The following is a 14,687-nucleotide window of genomic DNA, read 5'->3' as shown; positions in this document are numbered from 1 at the left end:
GGTTGTTACGATAGTAATAATGCTCTTTTAATAGGCTATATATCCCTTGATATGTACTGATATATGGTGCATAACAAAATAATAAACTAATCTAGCATAATAAACACATTTAAAAATCATAATAAAATCTCCACAATAATACTAGTGGTCACTCCATTGCACTTACATGACAAACAGCATAATTTTCTTAACTAAAAGTAGCCTACAAGTGTGCTCAAAATTCTTAATAGATAACTTCTCAATTTTGCTCACAAAGTGCACCAGATTGATTAATTTAACTTCAAAACAATAAATGTTCATCCAGGGGAGCACCCCACCACCCCCGGGCCGAGGTTCACCCCACCATATAATCCTGTGGGAAACACTGAAAGGGCCTAAGCCAGATTCGAACAAACCATCAGCCACAAGGGCGCACCACAGGATGCTTTATGGTCCACCTGTACAAGTTGGCGAGAACAGGAATGCACATTTTATGCCCTCTCCTGAACAGAATGAGGAATAGAGATAGGGGCTGTATTAGTCAGGTGTACGAATGAGGTATTACAGCATGTGATACTGCAAGGTATTGTTGTGAGGAATAACGTGGTCCCGGTTCGTGGGACACCACCGGATAGAAAATCAGGAAATGGCGTACCTGAATGAAGAGAGTTCGTGTAACTTCGGCTCTTAGACTGCTCCTTCTCCTTCTCCTGGTAATCCTTAAATTGTCCCTTTCCGCCCGCCATACTGGTTTGTCTGATTGGTTAGCAGGAAAGACGCGCGTTATGGCGCCTTGAAGTAAACACAGTTGAGCGCCTACCACTCCAGATAGCAATAAAGACTAAAGTACTTGTTGGGTACTACTTTAATATAACCTGTTGCAATCTTAGCCGAATTGCGATATACTAGTGTAGTCGCTTTTAGAAACTTTTTGGATCTAGCCAACTAGCTTGGTGTCCTACTTAGTGCTTTGTTTATCAGCTAACTTGCCACTGGTGTGCCTGGTTGTGTATTCCAGCTAGTGCTAGATAGTTTGGTTACGTTGGAGTAGTTGTCCGTTATGATGTCTGTCATATCTTTCTGATACAGTTCCGCTACATTCCACGACGATTCATTTTGTAGTAGTCAGTGTCGGGTTTGACACCCCTGGAGATGGACTGCGTTGTGACTGGGGGCAACGTGAAAGGTAGCAATCCGTACAGTAGCGACATATGAACAGATCTGATTGCGTGTCATGGCTGCATACCATGTCATTGTTGAAAATGGTGTGTGTTTACACAGTTCTGGCCAAGGCCATCCATTCTCTGTCCAGGATAGGTGATGAACTTTACCTGGAGCCTCAGGAAGACGGCGTGAGTTACGACCACGCACACACGCATGCCGACACATACTCCCCTAAACACTTTAAAATGTGATAATAATACCCATGTCTGTCTCTTGTCTCACAGCTGGCCCTACGGTCAGTAAACTCCTCGCGATCTGCGTACGCCTGCTTCCTCTTTGCCCCACTCTTCTTTAGCAGGTGTGTGTGTGTGTGTGTGTTTGTATTATAGTGAGCAAGAAAGAGAAATATATAATAACATCTACCGTTTTTGTACAGGTACACCATCCCATGTGGCCATGCTTTCCGCTGCAAGATGGCCATTAAGGTACTGAGAATGAAGCCAGAGTAAACCTGGCCTCCACGTTGGAGACTTTAAGAACTGAAATAAGTGACGTGTCTGTCCTGTGTCACGCTACTGTACCTCCCTCTGCCAGTGTGTCCAGGCCGTGTTCCGGTCCCTGTCCTCTCTGGAGAAGACGGTGGAGAAATGTCACATGGAGCTGGACGGAGAGAAGAGCCGCCTCACCTTCACCCTGCACTGCAAGCACGGTATGGTACCACAGGCCAGCCTATGGCTCCTTATCGGACCTCTTCTTGGAGAAGGGAGGATTCTCTGACCGAACGTATGAAGCCAAAACGATGTGTTTCTCATGTGCGTGTGTGTCTCAGGCCTGCTGAAGACGCACAACCTGTCCTTTCAGGACAGCGAGAGTCTGCAGGCGGTGTTCGACAAAGGAAGCGCCGTCAACGTGCTCCGCGCCCAACCCCGGTCCGTACGACCTCTTTGTTTATCCTCCTCATCCCACCAGCTCTCTCTCCGCCTCTGGTTGTCCTTGCTGAGCACCCCTCTTTCGCCGTCCCCGCCTTTCAGGTTGCTGGTGGACACCGTACTGCACTTCCCTCCCTCTCTGGAAGAGGTGAGCGTGACGATGAGCGGCGACCGGGTGTGGTTCAGGAACCACGTGGATGAGGAGGCGGGTACGTCTTCCGGCCCCCGTCGAGGCGTGCTCTTCTGCGGCTGTCCTCCCGTCTATGGAAACCAAAATGACTCTCTTTGTGTCTCCTTCTGTTTCTCCCTCCCTCAGAGCAGTCCAAGGCCATGCTGACCGAGCTGTGTTTGAGTTCGGACGAGTTTGACCACTTTGCTGTTGGATGTCAGACCTGTGTCACATTCTGCCTTAAAGAGCTGAGGGTGAGGAAGGGAGAGGGAAAGGGAGAGAGGGTGGGATCACGAGCTCTGAGACAGGACACCATTGTTACTTCCTGATTTCTGTCCACTGTTTGTTCAAGTTGATCAGTCATCTGACGTCAGTGATTTGTCTTCCAGGGCTTGCTGATGTTTGCAGAGTCGGCTAGTCTCCCTGTCTCAGTGCACTTTGATGAACCAGGAAAGTAAGAACACACACACACGGTTTGGTTATGCTTTAGCATTAATGTCTATTGATCAATTTCAGCAATTGATGTGTGTGTGTGTGTGTGTGTGTGTGTGTGTGTGTGTGTGTGTGTGTGTTGTTCAGGCCCGTGGTATTGTCTTTAACAGACAGTGTCCTGGAAGTTAACTTTGTGCTCGCCACACTGTCGGACGACTCTCAACCCAGTAACCATAACAACAACAACACAAAAAGGTAAGTGCCGCCAGATCCTTAAATAAAAACAAGGGAAAAGTACAGGATTCTAAATGAAAAGTGTTTAGAGTGTGTACAGGTCAATTTGTACAATTTTCTCACTCAAGTACATTCAAGGAGCTCTAAACTAGAAGTCCAGAGCAGCTTGTAAGCTGGTTTGTATGCATATAAAGCTGGTCCTTACCCAGAATCCTCTCCTCTCTCCCCAGAGCTCCCTCGCCGCCCCCTCCTGACGACTTCATGAACGACGACATAGACTCTTACCTCATCGCCATGGAGACCAGTGAGGTAGCGGGTCCTTCTGCCGCGCGTTGCCCCTCCCCCGACATCCCTGTCAAAACCCCTATACCTACACCAGCCGATAACAGAGGAAGACTGGACAGTGAGGAGGAAGAGCAGGAGGAAGATGCTGACCAGATAGAGAGACCACCCAATAAAAAGGTACGTTCCATTTGTGTCATTTTATTAGAACATACTCTTTTTACTCCATGATTTGTTGTAAATCGCCTTGTCTAAACTGTAATACTAATTGTCCTTCAAATAATACCTCTGTCCACTTTGTGCTCCCCCATATCTCCTTGTCTCTTAGTTCCGTTCCCTATTTTTCGGATCCGTGTTCCCCACTTCCTCCCAGTTGACCAATCAGACGATCAAGAGCCAGGAAGTGCTAGCCAGTGACAGCGAGGACGATGCTCAAGAGGCATCGCCGTGACGGACATGGGAAGCAGACGGGATGTTAGGACTGAGTGTGTGTGTGTGTGAGATGGATGCCAAATGAACATTGCAAATGGACTGCACTGACACTGGACTGCACAGTATGGATATTGTCTCTTAAAATACATTTCTAGGATCTGAACATCTGGGATACAGCTTTCTCTTCTTAATATGGTATTTGCAGCGTTGCTACGGGAACCGCACTGACATGTTTTCCTGGGAGTCAGGAAACGAAAACAAACAGCTTTTTTATTTTTATTTGATTGGACCGTCATAACGAGGATGTCAGAATTATGAGGAAATGAACAATAAGCACTTCCTGTTTATTTTGGCATGTGTAGAGATCAATGAATGTACACAAGCCCAAGAATAAAACAAACAACATTCTTAACTCAATTTGACAATATTGGTTTTATTTTTCCCCCGGATAATCTCATGTGGATTTATCTCATAATCTCATAATACATTTATTTAGACTTCAAAGGTGCATGTTTGGTTTCTGTGTGTGTGTGTGTGTTTTAGAAGTAGGCTTCAGCATGGGAATGTTTTTGGTGACCAAGTGTCTGTGAGGGGTTTCCAGGCACATCACTGCTGCTCTTATTGCCCTGCACCTGGAAACTCTTCCCTCTCGTCTGCGGCTTCCTCCTCCCCTTCTCCGCCTCCTTCTCCCTCTTCTTTCGCAGCTTCTCCTCCTCTTTCTCCCTCCTCTCCTGCTCCCTGCGTCTCCTCCGCCTCTCCCTGGAGCTCAGCTTCTCCTCTCCCTCCTCGTCCACGCTCCTCTGCTCCACTGGCCCGTCGCTGAAGTCCTGGATGAGGATGGTAGGGACGGGGACCTTGCCCCGGGCCGGCTCCCCTCTGAGCCTGCGGAACAGGCCGAAGCGTCTGGGGGTGCTGGCTGAGCCCTGGGGAGGGCTGGCTGGGTCCTGGGAGGTACAGCTCTGGCCAGGCGGGGCTGGGTTAGACCCACTTGGAGGTGAGGCTGAAGGCTGGCTGCTTGCAGGGTCTGGGTGAGTTGGCTCACGGTCGGGGTGATGGGTCTCAGAGATACTCGGGTCAAAGTTAGTGTGAGCTTGATTTGAATGTGTAGGGACTGGTGGATTGGTGGGTTGTGATTGTTTCGAGGCTGTCGGGGTTGTGTTTGATTGGTCAGGAGGGGATAGCTGGGGGGCGGTGAAGAGGTCCTCAGAGAGCCTGCGGGGGGGTCGTGACCCACGGGAACTGGAGGATTTGCGGAGGCGGAATTCTCCAGAAGGACTTGGGTGGGGTGGGTCATGAAGCAACGGATCCCTTTTAGACAGACTGCTGGGCGGGTCAACGGTGTGTGTCGTCTCTGGGTTGCCAGATTCTGTCCTTGTGTCTGCGATAGGGGAAATATCCCCCTGGTTTTGAGGATTTGCGTTGCCAGGTTTGGGGGAGATGTTCTCTGCCACAGTTTCAATCTGCACTGATACAGTGATGTCTGATGAAGCATTCTGGGTGGGCAATTCAAATATGTCATCTTCTGTTTCTCCTTCGGGTTCTCTCTTGTTTTGGTTCTCCTGTTTCTCCTCTGGAACGCTAGTGATTTGACTGTTTCCTTCTTCAGATCCGGTCTGTTCCAGAGGGGATGGATGTACTGAACTACATTTCCCATCAGGCTCTGTAGCAGAGGCATGGTCCTGGCAAACAATGCTGTCTTCTGGTATAATAGTTCTAGAGGTATCTGTGGGTGGCTGAATGTCTGCTTGTGACTCAATGTCACCCTTTCCTGTTTCAATTTGAGTACGTGTGTCTATCTGTGTATGATCTGTTGTCTCTTTGTGGTCAATGAACTCTGCCTCACATTTTCTCTCTGACTGTGCGCGTGCTTCTGACTCCATGTCCGATTCCCTCTCTGTAACTTTGCACACGACTGAATCCGAGTGTGTGTTCGTCTCCAGCTTTTGCGGCGCCTCCATCTTTGTTTCCGGCGTCGCTGGCGTCTCCGATTCGACGGGCGTGTCCGTCTCCACGCCCGTCTCCCCCTCCGCCTGTCTCACTGCATCGGCGGAGTCTGTCTGTCCTGCCTCTGTGCGAGGCACCTCGTGGTCACAGAGTTGGCCTGTCTCTGGTTCTCCTCCAGTCAGGGCAGTTGCACTTTCACCTGCCTCTTGTGTCTCTGTCTCCAGTGGCTCACCAGCATCTGTCCTCATCTCTGTGTGTCCGTGTGAGTCCCCCTCCACTGCCTCCACGTCGGTCTGCCTCTCCTCCTCGTGTTCGTTCTCTCCAACTGTGTGTGTCGTGGCTTTTTCTGTCAGCGTGTCTGTGGGTGTGTCAGTACCCTTTCCTGTGTCAGCCCGGGTGTGCGTCTGGAATTCTGGGTCTTCGTCCTCCCTGTCCTCTGGGTGGGTGGAGTTCTCTGCGTCTGCGCCTCTCTGGGGCTCTGTCCTAGTTTCTTCCTCCATTTTGTCTGACTCCAGGCCTGTTTGTGGCCCTGTGTCTGTCTCTGTGTTGATACTTATTTCTTTGTGAACCATGTGTGATTTGGTCTGTCTACTTCCCTTCTCCTCTGTGTGCTTCTCGGTCTCAATATCTGTCCCTGCCTCTTTCTCTGTGTCTAGCTGTGTCACTGCCTCTCTCTCTGGCTCTATATCTGTCTCTGCCTTCTTCTCTGTGTCTAGCTGTGTCCCTGCCTCTTTCTCTGGCTCTATATCTGTCCCTGCCTCTTTCTCTGGCTCTATATCTGTCCCTGCCACTTTCTCTATCTCTATCTCTAGTTGTATTCCTGCCTCTCTCCCTGCCTCTGGCTCTGCATCTAACCTTTCTGCCTCTATATCAGTCTCCTTTCTGGGCCCTGCATGTACCTCTTTCCCTGTCTCTAACTCTGTCCCTCCCTTTGCCACTTTCTCTGAGCCTGAGTCTGTTCCTGCCTCTGTTCCTGTCCCTGCCTCTGTTCCTGTCCCTTCCCCTGTCCCTACCTCTGTCCATGCCTCTGTTCCTGTCCCTGCCTCTGTTCCTGTCCCTTCCCCTGTCCCTACCTCTGTCCATGCCTCTGTTCCTGTCCCTGCCTCTGTTCCTTTCCCTGCCTCTTTTCCTGTCCCTGCCCCTACCTCTGTCCTCACCTTTGTGTCAGTCCCTGCCTCAGCTTCTGTCGTGGTATCGATCACTGTGTATGTCCCTCTCACGTGTTCCTTCTCCCTCAACCGTTCATCCCTCTCTTCCTGCATGTCCATGGTGTCAGACCTGAGGTCTGCTACCTGACCCTGATCGTTCCTGCTACTCTGCAGTACTGGAACCTGTGATTGGTGGAGATCATCCGAGGTAGCACCATGTTCATGGATGGGTTCTTTGACCTCTCTCTGGTCCTCCGGGGCTTGAGAGAGTTGGCCCGTATCGGTTCTCTTCTCCTCCTCTGATGGTTTCCTGGGTGGCGGTGGGCCCCCTTGGGGTTCTCTGTGCCCAAGCGGAACACTGGGCTCCCACATGGCCTTCTCCTCCTCTTCTAGGACGCCTTGCATCATCGCTGGGCTGCTATCCATCCAGCTCTCCCTCCTCAGCTTCTCTTCTCCCTCGCCCCGCTCCTCCCTCGCCGTCTCTGAGGCCTTCCTCCCTGTAGTCCACTTCTTGCGGAGGAGCGAGGGCGAGAGGGAGAGGCTGGAAGGCGAGCGGAGGAGAGGGAGAGAGAGATTGCCCTTCTGCCTCTCCTTCCTGTCACGCTCGGCCTCCTTCTGCCTCTCCTTCTCCCACGCCATGCGGTAGCCGTAGCAGCGGCCCCGGGGGTCGAAGGTGGAGGAGGGTCGGTCGTTCTTCCATTTCTCCAGCTCTCGCTCCGTCTGCCTCTCCAGGTCTCTCCCTGACAGCGGCACAGAACACATCTGGCGGTCGGAGGGAGGGAGAGAGGGAGAGAGGGAGAGAGGGAGAGAGGGAGAGAGGGAGAGAGGGAGAGAGGGAGAGAGGGAGAGAGGGAGAGAGGGAGAGAGGGAGAGAGGGAGAGAGGGGAGTCAGACCATAGTTGTACCTCGGGTATGGATTGTCCTTTGTATATAGGTAAAGGTACTGTATATTTAATGTAAAACACAGCATAGGTATCATATGTGAGGTACTGTCTGTCATATCCATAAGCTTTTCCTATCAGTGTAACTGACTGTAGAGAAGGTGCATCTTTCAAAGTGTAAGGCCAACAAGTCTGTGTTCTCATTGGCCAGAGATGAGCGGTCCCTCCTCCACATGTTCCATTCTATTGGTCGTCCCATGTCCCGATGCTGATAGATGTGATCAACACCAGTGGGCAGCCCTGCACAACCCTGTCTGACCTCTGAGATGAAGGCGTTGTCCTCCTGCTGGATCTCCTCCCTGATGGACCTCAGCTTCTCCAGAGTCTCCATCTGGCCCTGGCACTCCTTCCTCTGCTCGGCCCGGCCCAGGACGCGACGCACCAGCACCACCGCCACCTGGAACAGCACCCGCACCCCTGGGGGGGGGGGGGAGAGGGAGAGGGAGGGAGAGGGAGGGAGAGGGAGGGAGAGGGAGGGAGAGGGAGGGAGAGAGAGGGAGAGAGAGGGAGAGAGAGGGAGAGAGAGGGAGAGAGAGGGAGAGAGAGGGAGAGAGACAGGTGACCCACGCATGACAGGGAAAGGAAGTACATGTTTAATGAACGCCTTCACACTGGTTTAGAAAGTGACGCGCTCTCTGAGGCTTGAGAGGTGGGGCAGGGACCCAGGTGAGGTGTGAAGATGGATGGATAGACAGATAAATGGGATGGAGGCATCAGATGATGACTTTTTGATGTTTTTTTTGCATGGATTGAGTCCTACCATAACAGAAGAAGAGGTCCCAGACTCGTAGCAGTGTGTTGAAGGGGAGGTGACGTGTGTACAGGCACATCAACCAATCGGTGGCGAACATGAGAGGCTCCACCCCGTGTTGCTGCAGGTGCCTGTGGGCCGCGGGACACGCCCTCTTTAGAACCCAGGTGAGGATGGCGGCGTCGAACAGAACCCCCTCCTGTCAAAACAACGCAAATGATGTTTGAACAGTTTGAACAGTTTCTACAACTCCCTCTTGAGGTTCGGTTGGTATGTGAGTTCACTTAGTGTTCCTAGTTTGTAAATGATAGAATAATACATTTCTCCTCATCACAATTGCTCATAGGGTTTGTGTGTATGTGTAGAGAGATTCCTCACCAGCAGGGGGCTGTAGTAGCCAGGCAAGTACTGTTCACTGATCTGCACCAGGCACCAAAAGGCTTCCTGCAGGATATACACAGAGGAGGACAAGGAGACCTTTTCAGTTGATTGTATATTCTAGAAACCCCTTTAGATTGGCAGAGGTTATAGCACATTTCAAGCAAAAAAAATGCACTTGAGGCACCTTTAACACTAGCTCAGAATAGTCATCCAGAGATTCCTTCTCTATGAACCATCACCTGCTTGAACCTGGATACTGTAGGTGCAATGTGTAACACTAATCTTTGTGTGTGTGTATATGTTTGTGTGAATGTGTGTGTGGTACTAGCGTACCTCAGCAGGCATGTTCATGAGCAGCACAGCAGCGACGGGCCCCTGGGCCTGACAGTAGCCCTCCTCAGGCTGGTACTGGGTGAAGGCCTTCAGAACCCGGAACAGACCACGCTGGCTACACACACAATCACAGGAAACGGTGTCATCAATATCTAACAATAAAAGGAGGCTCTCTGTGTCTGGTTCTTCAAGTATCTTCATAACTGGGCACTGTATGAAGTTGAAATTTGCCAGATGTATTGATCAGGGCCCAAGGATGTGCAGTGTTGCGTGCAATGTTGTTTGGATTACGGGTTTGCCACTACTAAATATAAAAACGTGTTTGCTTCCATGTTGAGCTGCATTAAGCAATGGCGCTAAGGATCTCACGTGCCATCATCAGGCCCTGCACTAGTTAAGCTAATGGAGAATGATTCACTTCGGGGTAACGGGTATTCAAATGTAGGAGCTGTTGCTTGTTGACATTACATTTAGCAGAGCGACTTACAGTAAGTACAGGGACATTCTCCCCGAGGTAAGTAGGGTGAAGTGCCTTGCCCAAGGACACAACGTCATTTTGCACGACCGGGAATCGAACCAACAACCTTCTGATTAATAGCCCGACTCCCTAACCGCTCAGCCATCTGACCCCCATACATATGAGACATATGAGAAGTGATGAAATATGAAATGCAGTAGACAGAGAGGGAGCAAAATGGCGCCATGTGTATCTTGTATCTGTTATTGTTTTTTTTACCCATGACCGTCCTTGGAGACAAACATCTCGTGGAAGGGGAACTGGCGGTCCAGGTCTCTCTCGATCACGTCCACCCAGCTCTGCAGCGCCTGCTTGGAGTCCAGAGACTGAGGCAGAGACCATACAGGGAGAGAGACTATGACAGTTACACACTCTACGATCATTAACAAATTACAGTATTTCTCCTGCAAATCATCTTCTCTAGCTACAACGTTACAGTACTACTACGAAGAGACTATTCCCTTGGTGTCTCCTCTGTCTCCTACCTTGTAGAGGTCAACGTTCCTGTTCATTTTGTCTGTGGCTCCACAGAGCAGTGGCCAGCACTTAGCCCTGACGGATGCTGGGATACCCTTCTGACACTGCTCTTTGACCTGGGGGACAAACACAGGTGATGGATACAGAGCATGGATCATGTGTCTTGCGCTATTGAGCCAATCCAGCTGAAACTGCTCATTTAACAGACGAATAATCATTTCTAAAATCTCAACTTTGAGAGCGGCAGCTTGTTCTGGCGTCCTGCCTTATCGGCCTGTAACATTACCCAGACGATAAGAGGGTCTCTGTGGTCCATGAAGGCCTACGTGTCGTGTGTGACACGTCTCCTTCATACCCAGCCTAGTGGCTGCTACACACCTTGCTGGTCTTCTTCTGCAAGACACGATCCCATTGGCTGATGAGGTTGATCCACTTGGCCTCCCTCTGTCTAACCAACTCGGGGAGTGGTCCCTCGCCCCTGCAAACAACGCAAGCAGCAACACCCCCACATTCATGTAACGTCTCAGGACCACCCCGTTCCCACGTCTGGGTTTTTTTTTAGGGCAAAAGCCTCGTCAATAGCCACTCTATTTACTGAAGGTGACATAGGCACCTTTAGGTTTTGTCACAGAGAGACGACGATGCAAAGTAACACAGGAAACAGGAAACCCACACGGCAGTGGTGTCAGGATGTTCGTTTGCAGTCGCTGGGTAACTGCTGCCGACGGACACTCTGGTGTGCGTGCTGAGGCTCAAAATAAGTGATGCAGGCTTCAAAGAATGCACTGAATACACCGTGCATCTTTTGTCTGTCTAACAGAAATGACGTACCTCTACTAGCATCCCTCTGAACCTCGGTGTTTGTTCACTCACAGCGAGAGAGAAGGACAGAAAGGAGAGAGAAAGAAAGGAGAGAGAGAGAGGGGTGTTTGGGTTTCCCGGAGGGAGAAGGAGAGCAGGAGGTCTCTCAATGAGGGTACTGACCCGGCAGTGATGCCGTTCCTCAGAAGGAAACCAAATCGGTCTGTCTCCATGCCCTCCGTGACCCGTGACCCTGTGTCAGGTCCAGAACCTTCCTCCACACCCGGGTCATTTGGGGTTGGAGTGGACGGACTCTGCATGTTCCTGAAGAGAAAGGAGATGATGACACACTCAGTCAACACTAACTGACAGTTGCTGTAGGAGGGATGAGTTATCAGAATCATTGTTTTTCTACCCTACCCAAATGGGATTGTATTAGATGTCAAAGCGAATGGGGACATTTCCCGCTAATATTACAATACTATTTACTGCTATGTTGCTTCAGATGTAATATCACTTGCCTAGAATAACCATAAGAGGAACAAGTGAGATTGTATGTCCAAGCAAATACTACCATCACCAGATTCATCCGTAGAGTTCATGCAGAAGTACAAACCTTGTCAACTTCCTGTCTCTCTAACCCTGTGAACTAAGCCACACCTCGAGCCGGTAATGTTAAAACTGATCAACTGATCGGACAAATACCTTTAAATGTCCAACTCCACTGATGTTTCAGTTGGTGATGTTGCTGCTGGAGAGAAGTGTTTTCTCCTCAGAAGACTGTAGAGGAAGAGAATTTCTGTATGACTTCCTCTTGTGTGTGAGTGTCTGTGTGTGTGCGCGCGCAAGCAACAAATAGAAAAAGATGTAAAGCTGTAGTTTATATGGTGTTTTTGCCATATGTGATACTGTGGTGATAACAACAACAAATAGTTTGTGTTAATGCTGAAATATAGAATTGTATTATATTATCAAGAACCATGAGCAGTCTCACCAAAACTGGGAATTTTAAAAAACTATTTAGATAAAATGTATTTATGCCACATTTTTCACATTTACATTTAGTCACTTTTCTCTGTCCAGCCTTATATGCCGTCCTTACTTCCTCTGTGTGCGGTTCTCTAAATAAGTTCACCAGCCATCACTGATTTAAGGCCAATGCTACCCCTAGTGGCTGTCAACTGAAGCCACGCACAAAGTGAGACTCAGCTGGCTGCACAAGGTAGGCTTCCACCTTCAGTTGATTCTGGTAGGCTAATACTTTGTGATAAACTCAATCTGTTTGAGAACATTTACACATAACACATATGTATTATTATTCTAGTCCAAACTAAGAAGGCTACTTGAATGGAAGGTAACTGTGTTTGTTTATCAGAAACATACCCGCTGAACCGCATCGCTAAATGCGCTTCACTGATATGGAAGTTTATATCTTTGATCTTGAATCACATGTCCACCATCACAGACAGTTTTATTTCGTTTTGCAGTTTCATGTGTTTAGTTCCTGAGATAGTTCTCAAGGGTGCGTAAACTTAGGTTGTGTATTAGCATGAGGATTTAGTAAGCGTATTTCATTATTCAATCCAGTTAATGAATGCCATTTTATGTGAGCTATATTTACTACTGCTTTTTGGCAATGTCCCCGAGCGAAACGTATTTTCCTGACGGCTTTATTTGTAGGGTCAGATGACGTATCTCGGATTTGGGCCGTCAGATTAAAAGCTGGTACTGTAGCCTACATGCGGGGCAATCAGCTGGCAGAATGTGGAGTACCTCACAAACTACCAACATTCTGCCAAGTCAAGATGTCTGGAGAGTGAAGAAAATGAGAGCTGTTTTCTGTTGAATTGAAGTTTCCTTAGTTGGGAAGTAATTAATTGTTTGTAAGCTATGCCATTCATTGTACTCCTAAAATCGTCTCTCTCTTTCTTTCTACTAGCTTGTTTTGCTGTGATGTCTTCTTCCTTGCGTGTGCTGTATTTCTCACCTAGGCCAGGTAAGTTGTCATAAAGCCAACTTTTTCCTGAGATTAGAGATCTCGGGCCCACTGAGACCTTCTGTGGTGTGGTTGTGGAGTGGGTATCTAACCTGTAGTCTCACATGCTCATGGAGCAGCCAAAATGGGGGAATTGGCTTCAACATCTTTGCTCTGTGTCCTGGCCAGGCACATTTGGAGTCAGTCCTGGTTTGGTCCGTCACTTCAGCCTCAGTGTGCAGAGAGAGGCCTACAGTGAGTGAAATACAAATGAGGAGTGCTTATAATCACAACCGGTCATTCTCTTATTTTCAAATGACTGCATGTGACAAGCAGGTCAACTGGCAGGTGCCATGGTTGGGGAAAATGTATGAGACAATCTCCTTTTATCTAACTAGAGTATGTCAACAATCAAGAACAGCCCACAGATATGAAGTCCATCACAGACAGAGCTGCACAGACACTCCTGTGGACTGAGCTCTTCAGAGGTAAAATACTCACACACACACACACACACAAATAAGGGTACACGCACACTCCAGATTTCTCACACTCCTCCAGGTTTGGGAATGACTATGAGCTACCTGTTCCGTGAGCCTGCCACCATCAACTATCCGTTTGAGAAAGGTCCCCTGTCTCCACGTTTCCGTGGCGAGCACGCCTTGCGCCGTTACCCTAGCGGAGAGGAACGCTGCATTGCCTGCAAGTTGTGTGAGGCCATCTGCCCTGCACAGGTACACAACACACACACCTTGTACCACATTTCCATCATACATGGGTGATATGCAGTGTTGCTACTGTGCTCTCTGCTGCCCCCTGTGTTTTCCCCAGGCTATCACCATCGAGGCAGAGACGCGTGCTGATGGTAGCCGCAGGACCACCCGCTACGACATCGACATGACCAAGTGCATCTACTGCGGCTTCTGCCAGGAAGCCTGTCCTGTTGACGCCATTGTGGAGGTGTGGGAGTTCGTGGCACATACAGTTCCAATAAAGAGACTTCCTTAATACTTGTAGGTCTGGGGGTTGATTTAAGGCCAGATGGTGTCATGTGAAAAGCATTGGTCTGGGTAAGGAAAGAACTACGTTGTCAAGTCAAGTGGTTTTTAGTGTAATTTCAATCATATACGGTTGTACACAATGAAACGAGACAACATTCCTCCAGGACCATGGTGCTACGTGAACAACATTTTTTTTGGTAGGCTAATAAAGTTCTTGCAATGTTCCTGAACATTTGTCACATTCTTCCTTTCTTCTTCCTTAGGGACCAAATTTTGAGTTCTCCACTGAGACCCACGAGGAGCTGCTGTACAACAAGGAGAAGCTTCTCAACAATGGAGACCGATGGGAGGCTGAGATTGCTGCCAACATCCAGTCAGACTACCTTTACAGATAGACACAGGAACATACCCGTGTCATACTGGAAAATGACTTGGCTTTTTAGTATCTCAGAAATCGCTACTGTTAAGAGAATAACAATAATTAACTCAACAGCAGACCAATAGAGCCAGCATGCACGGGCATATAAACACGCACAAATGTACAAGCGCACAAATATGCAGTATTAATTATATTGAAAAGATGTGGATTGAATCTGAGGGAATGAATGCTGTGTCCAAGTGATGTATTTTGGTAACTCCTGAAATAAGAAATAGTAAAGAGTAGGCCTAATCTGAATAAATGTCAAGTCTCTTGAAATATGAAGAACAGTTATCGAAAGTGTCTGTTTCATTTGAAGTGTTTCCTGAAATTGTCATCATAAAATAAGCATCATTAGGTTGATTGAGAATTAAGGCTG

The 14,687-nt window shown here is 48.8% G+C and overlaps 3 protein-coding genes across 7 annotated transcripts; 2 read left to right on the top strand and 1 right to left on the bottom strand.

Moving 5' to 3' along the window:
• Positions 1 to 730: 730 nt before the first annotated feature.
• Positions 731 to 4,014, top strand: rad9a (RAD9 checkpoint clamp component A). 4 transcript variants are annotated; one of them, XM_062476330.1, is made up of 13 exons: positions 738 to 786; positions 1,069 to 1,165; positions 1,261 to 1,331; positions 1,428 to 1,501; positions 1,580 to 1,628; positions 1,738 to 1,852; positions 1,973 to 2,072; positions 2,175 to 2,281; positions 2,389 to 2,495; positions 2,631 to 2,695; positions 2,821 to 2,928; positions 3,138 to 3,369; positions 3,518 to 4,014. In XM_062476330.1, exons 2-13 carry the CDS (start codon positions 1,132 to 1,134, stop codon positions 3,638 to 3,640), a joined length of 1,185 nt encoding a protein of 394 aa, XP_062332314.1. In that variant the 5' UTR covers positions 738 to 786; positions 1,069 to 1,131; the 3' UTR covers positions 3,641 to 4,014. The 4 variants fall into 4 exon arrangements, with proteins under 4 accessions (XP_062332313.1, XP_062332314.1, XP_062332315.1 ...); XM_062476331.1 differs by having other exon boundaries at positions 761 to 777; XM_062476332.1 differs by lacking the exon at positions 738 to 786 and adding an exon at positions 819 to 836.
• Positions 4,015 to 4,034: 20 nt separating this feature from the next.
• Positions 4,035 to 11,736, bottom strand: tbc1d10c (TBC1 domain family, member 10C). Its single transcript, XM_062476327.1, has 10 exons — positions 11,620 to 11,736; positions 11,098 to 11,238; positions 10,492 to 10,591; positions 10,122 to 10,229; positions 9,856 to 9,962; positions 9,120 to 9,234; positions 8,784 to 8,849; positions 8,415 to 8,604; positions 7,914 to 8,071; positions 4,035 to 7,475 (listed from the first exon to the last, which is right to left on the bottom strand). Exons 2-10 carry the CDS (start codon positions 11,232 to 11,234, stop codon positions 4,161 to 4,163), a joined length of 4,296 nt encoding a protein of 1,431 aa, XP_062332311.1. The 5' UTR covers positions 11,235 to 11,238; positions 11,620 to 11,736; the 3' UTR covers positions 4,035 to 4,160.
• A 344-nt stretch (positions 11,737 to 12,080) lies between these two features.
• On the top strand, positions 12,081 to 14,598 carry ndufs8b (NADH:ubiquinone oxidoreductase core subunit S8b). Of its 2 annotated transcripts, none has more exons than XM_062476371.1 (7): positions 12,081 to 12,136; positions 12,854 to 12,910; positions 13,079 to 13,144; positions 13,288 to 13,377; positions 13,451 to 13,623; positions 13,721 to 13,849; positions 14,154 to 14,598. In XM_062476371.1, the coding sequence occupies exons 2-7, from the start codon at positions 12,868 to 12,870 to the stop codon at positions 14,283 to 14,285; spliced, it is 633 nt and encodes a 210-aa protein (XP_062332355.1). In that variant the 5' UTR covers positions 12,081 to 12,136; positions 12,854 to 12,867; the 3' UTR covers positions 14,286 to 14,598. The 2 variants fall into 2 exon arrangements, with proteins under 2 accessions (XP_062332355.1, XP_062332356.1); XM_062476372.1 differs by lacking the exon at positions 12,081 to 12,136 and adding an exon at positions 12,141 to 12,163.
• The last annotated feature ends 89 nt before the right edge of the window (positions 14,599 to 14,687 follow it).

Source organism: Osmerus eperlanus, chromosome 13 (genome assembly GCF_963692335.1).
Source record: "Osmerus eperlanus chromosome 13, fOsmEpe2.1, whole genome shotgun sequence".
Lineage (NCBI taxonomy): Eukaryota > Metazoa > Chordata > Actinopteri > Osmeriformes > Osmeridae > Osmerus > Osmerus eperlanus.
The sequence above is the reverse complement of the archived record's forward strand: the minus strand, read 5'-3'. Positions and strand labels throughout refer to the sequence as shown.